This window comes from Pyrus communis, chromosome 1, assembly GCF_963583255.1.
Source record: "Pyrus communis chromosome 1, drPyrComm1.1, whole genome shotgun sequence".
NCBI classification, from domain to species: Eukaryota; Viridiplantae; Streptophyta; class Magnoliopsida; order Rosales; family Rosaceae; genus Pyrus; species Pyrus communis.
Genome location: NC_084803.1, coordinates 23268382 through 23277585, shown reverse-complemented (window position 1 = coordinate 23277585; position 9204 = coordinate 23268382). Strand labels below are relative to the sequence as shown.

At 39.7% G+C, this 9204-nt stretch overlaps 1 protein-coding gene across 1 annotated transcript; it reads right to left on the bottom strand.

Annotated features, from left to right (window-relative positions):
- Positions 1-5559: 5559 nt before the first annotated feature.
- Positions 5560-7307, bottom strand: LOC137731313 (early nodulin-like protein 20). Its single transcript, XM_068470414.1, has 3 exons — positions 7080-7307; positions 5708-5967; positions 5560-5628 (listed from the first exon to the last, which is right to left on the bottom strand). The coding sequence occupies exons 1-3, from the start codon at positions 7294-7296 to the stop codon at positions 5560-5562; spliced, it is 546 nt and encodes a 181-aa protein (XP_068326515.1). The 5' UTR covers positions 7297-7307.
- Between the last annotated feature and the right edge of the window lie 1897 nt (positions 7308-9204).

The window sequence follows — 9204 nt, the reverse complement described above, 5'->3', positions numbered from 1 at the left end:
TCATTTCATATTCAGGCAAAAGTTGATTAATTATGAGCTTAGAGTCGCCATACACTTCTGGCATTATGATTTCCACATTGATCGCCATTTAGAGTCCAATGAACAGTGCTTGGTACTCAACGATGTTGTTGGAGCATAGCAAGCTTAGTCAGAAGGAATAGGGTAATACTTGTCTTTGTGGGGACATGAACACTACTCCTGCCCCCGCTCCGTCTACTCGTGTAGATCTATCAAAGAACATCGTCCATGTCGAGAAGATGTTTACGTAGAACACCTCCTCCTCGTCAAGTAAATCGTTTAAGATTTTCCAATCGGCTAGGATTGGATGATCGGTAAGGAAGTCTGCTAGAGCTTGTCCCTTGACGGCTTTAGCCAAGACATAGATGATCTCATACTGATTAAGAAACAAAGCCCATTTAGCTAGTTACCCTGTCAAAACTGGTTTAGACATGACGTATTTGACTGGGTCAGTTTTAGCAACCAAGTGGATAATGTAAGCATGCATGTAGTGTTTTAGCTTTAAGATGGCAAAGACTAGGGCAAGGCACATCTTCTTGATCAGTGAGTAGTTGAGCTCGACATTAGTGAGGGTTCTACTTAGGTAATAGAGTGCTCTTTCCTTTTGGTCTTCATTTTCTTGTGCCAAGAGTGCTCCAATGGAACTTTCTTGTGTAACAATGTATAGGATGAGTGGTTTTCCAGGCACGAGTGCTCTTAAGATAGGTGGGCTTGCCAGGTACTAATTTATGCTCTCGAAGGCATTGCGGCAGACGTCATCCCATATGAATGAAGCATCCTCTTTATAAGTCGACTGAAGGGTTGACAACATCCAGCAAGGTTGGAGATGAAGTGTCTAATGAAGGCTAACCGCCTTTGTAGACTTTTAAACTCATGTAAGTTTCTTGGCTCAGGCATGCTTTGAATGGCCTTGATCTTTGATTGGTCTACTTCAATGCCACTGTGCTTAACAATGAAGCTGATGAAATTCCCAGAGGTGACACTAAATGGACACTTTAATAGGTTCATCTTGAGGTTGCAGTGTCGTAGTTTGTTGAACACCTATTCATAAATCCTTCAAGTGATCGAATCTCTTCTTGGTCTTGACAACTACGTCGTCTATGTAGCATTCTACGTTTTTGTGTAGCATGTGGTTGAAGATCTTCTGCATTGCACATTGATATGTAGCCCCAGCGTCCTTCAAGCCAAATGGCATTACCTTGTAGCAGTGAAACCTTTTTTTTTAATATGAGTTTGTAGGCGTTTGGGTCAAAACCTTCTTCAGTCATCTTGGTTGGAAGAGAGCTTGGTTCCACCCCTTTTGGCAAGGGTTTTACGAAACCTTGTAGTGGTTTTGATACTTTAGCATTGCCTAGCTTTGTCAGAGGTAAAATTGCATTTGTCTTAAGTAGTTTTACATTGTCCTTTTGCAGTTGTGTGTCGGCTTTGCTTGTTCCAGTTTCGAACGGGAATTGTCCATTCTTTATTCTTGATATGGGGACGTACCGGAAGACGGGTGTGTTTGGTCCTTTTAAGGGTGTTATACTTTATTTGATTGTTGTGGGCTGTTTGGTCATTTTGAGGGTGTTATACTTTGATTGTTGTGGGCTTAGCAAACTCATCATCATTTTTGCTTAAAGATGGCACGACTTCCTCTTCTTGTTTCTTGGGCACGGTTTGCCGCTTTTGTTTCTTAGGTGTAGCTTTGCCTGTGGATTTGATCTCTTTTGGAAGAGCTTCAGGCACTGTGTATTCATCCATGTAAAACTTGGCATTTGCAAAGTATGATTTGGCTTTGATGAATGGCTTGGTGTCACCTTGTATCACTTCACTCATTCTTAGTATAATTTTAAGCATTAGTGGAGGGTGGATAGCACCACTTCATTCTTGTGGATCTGAGGCCTTCATAAGAGCAAGCTATAGGAAATTTTTGTGTTAATCACATGGAATAACATACTTAACTTATGTTCGCCAATGGTCATCTCAACTCGCATCATACCTATTGCTCTTTGTCCTCCTTGGTTAAAACCCTGAATTAGAAGGTGACTTCGGGATAGTTCATCCACCTTGATGTCGATTGTGGTCATTGTTAACTTTGGCATGACATCTATGGCCGATCCACCATCCACAAACATGCAGTCGGTTTTGCACTCCCTTACATACCCAAATACGAAGAGAGGACGATTATGAGGCTTTCATCTCAGTAGCAAGTCTTTGTCAGTGAAGTTGATTGCATCATGGGCAGTACAACTTGTGGCATACTCGTGTGGCTGAAGTTTCAAGCCTTCATTTTTGCTTTCTTGCACTTTGTGGTCATCGGGACTTGCCAAGACTGCTACTAGTGCTTTTCGCATTTCCTCAATCAATCATAAGGCTTCATTGATGCTAAAGTGTGTCAGCAGGCTTTCTTCGAGCATGAGGGTCTTTTGCTTCTCGACGGCAACAACTTTGCTTTTTGAGGGCTCTTCTATCTCTACTTCAACCATGTTATAGGCAGCGGCAGTGCACTGTTGGAAGTAGTTCTTCGGGAAGTACTCATGCAATGAGACAGGAATACGTGGCTCTTCCTCCATAGGTTCCTCAGCGTATGTTGGCTTGATAGTTCTTACACTCATTTTGGGCTTCATATTGTTGCGACGGTAGTGCTTTCTCCCTTGCTCCATCTTTGGTTGTGTGGCTTCTTATGATGTTGGCTTCCTTGTCATTTTGTAAGTCACCAATGTCTACCCTTCTTCATTGGCAGTAGGTGTGTTTCGGTCGCTTGCCCTTAGTGATAGTTGTACAGAAGGTGCCGTGTGGCTTGATCATGGACGGGAATGAGCATGCGTCACTTGGAGAGGTACAAGATTAAATGATCCAAGCATGATTGTAGTAATGTGTGCTGCGACCCTGTATTCGAGGTCGAGTTCAATTTGCCCTTATTGTGCTAGCTTCATGATGAACTCCTTAAGAACGAAGCACTTGCGAACAAGATGACCCACGATATGAAGGTATTTGTAGTACCTAGGATTGTTAACGCGATTCATCCCTTTGGGGCACTTGCATTCGGGTAACTCGATCACCTTCTTTTCCAGTAAGTCATCCAACATTGCAGCCATGTTGGAGTCAAGAAAAGGGTACGTATTCTGCTCTAGTTCCCTTAAGGTGTTTTTGTACCTGTCTTGAGTGCGATAAGGCTCGTCTCTCTTCACTTCCTTCGTTTTTTTCTTGGAGGAAATCTTGATGGGTGCATAAGAGGTCTTGATGGGGATAATATGCACGGTAAAAGCTTCCTTGGCAGGCTTCTTCCCAGTCTTGTCTACCTTTTGGACGAACACCTTATCATTCTTAAAGTAGGTGATCGACTCCTTTTTCCCATGATTGGCGATACTCAGTTCCATGTTGTGGGAACGAGTTGCCAACTCCTCAAATGTTCTCAGATTTTTACCTTGGAGGACTCAATGGCAGAGGTTTCACGAAGCTGAGCTTTGCAATCCAAACTTAATGAATGCCATTTATTGATGTAGTTGATGATAGGGTCACACTTCCATTGTTTTGTACTCGTCAGCTTCATCATGCTTACGGTGCGGCAAGTGTTGTAAAAGCAGTTGAGGAATTCCCTTTCAAGCTAGTCCCAATTATTGATAGACTCGGGCTCGAGGTCGGTGTACTAGTCATAGGCATTACCTTTTAGCGAGCACACGAACTGCTTGACAAGGTAGTTTCCCTTCGTCCCAACATTGTTGCAGGTTTTAATGAAATAGCCAATATGTTGTTTAGGATTGCCCTTTCCATCAAATTGCATGAATTTGGGTGGTTGATAACCCCTTGGCATCCTCAAGGCGTCAATCTTCTTAGAGTAGGGCTTTGAATAAAGCACAGAATCATGCAAGCTTTCTTCGTATTATACCTTGATTGTGCTCGTGATCATCTCTTGCAGTTGTTGGATAGAGATAAATCCTATGAGTGTTGTAGCTCGGTCCACCTCTAACTTCTCCTCAGCTTTCTTTTTGGTTCCTTTCTACATCAGCTTCTGGTAGTTGGGCTCTTATCACTTGTTGAATTTGCATCACCTCTCCTTTCTTGGGGTTTGTTATTGTATCAATGAAAATGATTATTCTTTCATTGGTCTCACAATTAACCAGACAGCCAAATAAAAAAGAGAGGCTGACAGACTCGCTAACGTTTGCGGTTAATAGTAATTGTTCGGGTAAATTACATAAAACTACCTTAACTATTGGGCCAGTCACAGTTTCATACCTCATCTTTAAAAAATGTCAATGTCATACGTCATCTACGAATTTATTACAATTTCATACCGTCCGTCAGTTGTCTGTCAATTCCTCTGTTAAATGCTGACGTGGCTTAAGGCGGGACCCACTCTCTATTAAAAAATTAATTAAATATTAACTAAATATTAAGAATTAAAATTTAAAAAAAAAAAACCAAAAAACCAAACCCACACCCATCACCTTCCTACCTTCTATCCACCGTGTCCTACCCAACCTTCCTCTCTTACCTCACCGCCCACTCTCAATCCACTTCACCGTTGAAGCCAATCTCCGACTACACCGTCACTCTCATCTCCCTCATCACTCTATCTTCCCAATTCGATTCTACATCTACCCTTCTCTCCTCTCTCCTCTGATCTTACACCCAAACCTTCACCTCCTTCCAAATCTTATCCCAAGGTTCTGCTAAACAAAAACCGAAAACGATTTGCACCCATGGATTTCTTCAAGTCAGTCTTCTCTGACAACCCCATTCCCTCCAACGATTTGCACCCAAACGCCCAAAACGACGACATCCACCCTAACCCGAACTGGGAACTGGACCATAGTTCGCGTCCGAATTACGGCATCGGGGCGTGGAGCTTCAGAGATCTAATTTGCAACAATGTCCGAGTCTGTCATCCAGAACTACCGTCACGATCTCGAGGAGTTCGGGTCCGAGTTGAAGAAGGAGACTACGGTGATCCAGGAGGTGGCTTCGCGCGCCATCAAGGATCTTCCTAGTTCACTCGAGGTTGGTGCGTTGGTGGCTCAGGAAAAGAGATTAAGTAGCAGTGGTGTGGTGAAGATGGAGGAAGAGAGGCGGCAGTGGGGTGGTGAAGGAAGGTTGGGGGGGACATGGGTGGATAGGGAAGAACCGCAGAAGGGTTGGTTTTTTATTGTTTTTTTGGTTTTTTTTTTATTTTTTAATATTTAATTAATTTTTTAATAGAAAGTGGGTCCCACCTCAAGCCATGTGAGCATTGAACGGAGAAATTGACAAACAACTGACGGAATGTATGAAATTGTAATAAATTCGTAAATGAGGTATGACATTGACATTTTTTAAAAATGGGGTATGAAACTGTGACTAATCCAATAGTTGAGATAGTTTTGTGTAATTTACCCTAATTGTTCTAAAATGTTTTGAGATGCCGTAATTTTATTCAGGACGCCCCTTTGGACGACAATGTAGGTTCTTCCCTATCTCCCGATATGTTCTCCATTATCAAGTGAAACAAATTAGAAGAATAAATAAATACAAGTCTCTGCAAGCATTAAACAATAAATTCACTGTCCAAAAAATAACAAATTAAACCCTAATGATTTCATATGCCGAGATGAAGTAGACAACAATCCCGATTGGGTTAAGCGGAGCTAGCTAGCTATATGTGAACAAACTAGTAGAGATACGTAATTAGAGAGACGAGCAAGAGCAGTACTACAGAAGTAGGAGAAGCAGAACTACTAGCACCACTTGAAGGTGAATTAGGAGGCGGGGTGGGCGGAAGTTGTTGGAGGACGTTGACGGAAACCTTCAAGCCTCCAAAGCAATACCCGCCACTGCTGAGGAAGTAATATATTTTTGCTTGTGTGAGTATGAAGACATCGCGTCCCGCACCACCTGTTATGTTTTTAATGAAGCCGGTGTCGATGCAGTTCTCATAATTTGTCTCGTTCACTTCCAGTACATTAAATCTGTGCTTTTCGTATCCAAAATCTAATAACAATTAAACATGATACCAAATTATTTCTTAAAAATAACATCCTCTATTTGTATTCTATGTTTTCATATGAATACACTGGACAGACATCTTCACACCAAATTTATCTTAACTTTTTCATAAATTGAAGGGATTAATGGGTAGGGATTAAATCCCTCCCTTTTATGCCAAATTTAAGGGAATAAAAAATAAAAAACCAACTAACTTGCGATATCTCCTCATTCCATAAGGATCAACAATTTCTAAATCTCGAATTGTGTGGGCGGTAAAGAATATCTAATTCTGTTTTAAGAATTCATATCGGCTCCCGAAAGCTTAGGATCGACCTAATTTAGAAGACATGTTTACTTATAAGAGCAATAATTAAATCGTTTTGATTCTTGAGGTTTGTTGTGTAAAATAGGGGTAATTCTTTACTCTTCACATTTCTTATGTTTACTGACACATAAGAAATTGTGAAAGTACAAGTTTCCTCTTGAAATCCTTTAAAGTACCTAAAAATAAAAAATCAAAAATCAAATCAACCGCGGATTTCCTTTCCTTTCCGTATTTCTAAATTCGCCAATTCATTCCTTCTCCAAATGTAAACGCCAAGCTTTTTCTCAAGAAAAATGACTTTAGGCCGAGAAAAAAAGAAGTTATACAAATTAAAGAAAATACAACTGTTAAGTCTGTTTCTGCAGAAAAATGACCTTCTCAATTCTAAATGTTTTTGGTTTTTTAATCTTCAAACTGCAAAGCCAGAGAAAAAGGGAACATAAGGCCAAGGGATATGACATATATAGCTTTAAGAACACCTTGTTAATTATTAAATTAATTATAGTTTTCCTAGGAAAAGATTGACGATGATGATGATGATTTCTGCAGAAAAATGACCTTCTCAATTCTAAATGTTTTTGTTTTTTTAATCTTCAAACTGCAAAGCCAGAGAAAAAGGGAACATAAGGCTCAAGGGATATGAGATATATAGCTTTAAGAACACCTTGTTAATTATTAAATTAATTATAGTTTTCCTAGGAAAAGATTGACGATGATGATGATGATGATGATGATATATTAAGAAAGAGAAATAAATTTTAAAAAATAGTAGATCAGTAGTAGTACTTACAGAGCCCATCACCAACGTAAAATGTTTCATGAGAAGACCAGTCTGAGAGGTTAACGCCTGGTTTCCAATTAATCTTGCTTCCTCCGACGTCATGTCTGCTGACCTTGGCCGCTGCTCTCATTGTTATCATCACCGCTACTATTGCCAGCCACACCGGCACTGCGACCCTCGATCTCAGACGAGTCAGGCCAAAACCAAAACCGAAACGCTCCATCATCACAACTCTAACACACACGCACACTCTCTCTCTCTCTCTCTCTCTCTCTCTCTCTCAACTTTGGAACGGGTTATATGCGTTATGAACTGTTTGTTTCTGGCAAAAAAAGTTGTCTTGAGCCAGTCAGTATGGGGCTGTCAATGTGTAATCTCATTTATGTGAATTGTAATTATCCTCAATCGATTGATTTAATTCCAACGAAAGAAGAAAATTTCCTTTTCTGGATTTACGAGAATTCAGTGCACCTATCACATGCAAATTTAATGCAGTTCTAATTAAAATGAAAATTCTTTTTTAATACAAACCATACACTAATTTATCAGAAGGAGAAATTAGGTTCTCATCCTTATTTTTTATACTCCATTGATTAAAATCTTATTCTTTTTCAAATTTTGATCAAGGTCCTTTGGTTTTAATAAACGCCATTAATTATTCAAAAACAAAATATTTACATGTCAAGATAATTAAGTTTTATTTTTAAATATATTCATATTCATTTAGTGTTAGAAACGTTACATTTGATATATTATATTTATGGCCAAATTTTTTTATCATATATTTCTATTTCTAGTTTGTACCCATTTTTAATTTGCAATCATTTTTTAAATTGTACAAATTTTCTTTTAAATTTTAATTTGTACTCATAATTTTTTTTTACCTTTTATTTGTACCCATAAGTTATTTTTAATGTACCCATTTCTTTTTTTACAAATGTACCACTTTGTTATATGTAAAATGTATCCCTATTTTTTTGTATGCACCATTTTTTATTCAAAATGTACCATTTTTTAATATAAAATCTATTTATTTTTTAATCTAAAATGTACCATTGTTTTTTTTTAATATAAAATGTACCCTTTGTTTTCTATATAAAATGTGACAGCCTGTCCCGGACTTTTCGTACAGTAGGGGTGAAATGACGGTTTTGTCCCTAGTATGTTCGTTTCATTGTGTGGTCGTTTTTGGAATTTGGTTGGTTGATTTTGGACCACACACACACCCACACTCATTTCTCTCTCTCTCTGCCCTATCCCGTATCTGTCTCTGTCTCTGTCTCTTTCTCTCTTTTCTCACCATATGTACGCACAAGGACTCAATCACTCGAAAACGTGGTAGATCGAGGAAACAAACTACATATTTGTGCTCGTGAGGTCCTTAGGATTTCAACCATACCCATTTCAGGTAAGGGAACCTTCATTTTCACGTCGAACCCAAGAGGTGTAAATCGGGGTACTGTTCATGCACACACTAATTCTTGTGTTTTTGGGAATTTCAAGCTTGTAGAAAGCTTGGTGAGGTCATTAGGAGGCTCGGGGTGGTTCGTTTGAATGTTTTGGACGTCGGGATCGTGAGTTGCAGGTTTGGCCGGATTTGGTGGAGTTTTCCCGACTAGATTCCGTTGGTTTTAGTGCTTGAAAGTGGTAAGGATTTGTTCCTCTAGTTGTAAGCTTCATTTTGGTACCAATTTTGTGAAATTTAGGTGAAAAACGAGTGAGATACGAAGTTTGGAAGTTTTCTCGGTTTTTCGGCGACGGCAACGGCGTCGGAGTTTGGCTGGAGAAGATGACGGAATATTCCGTCAGTTTGGACGAAATATTCCTAACGGCATTAACGGAATCTGTTAGACTTAACGGAATATTCCTGACGGTGTTAACTGACGCCGTCAGTTTGCGAGACACGTGCCTGCGCATGGGCGGAGCGTGTGTCCATGCCTTGGCCGGCGCGTGTGGTCGTGCCTTGGACGGCACGTGGGGGCGCGTGCAGTCTCAGAAAATTATTTTAAAAATATGGGAATGTTCGTGTGGTTGAGTAGATCACGTTGGTGTATTCATACACCTCATTTGAGCATTATATGAGAAGTTATTTTGTAATGTTGGTTATGTGCTTTCAAATTAACGTTTTTATAGT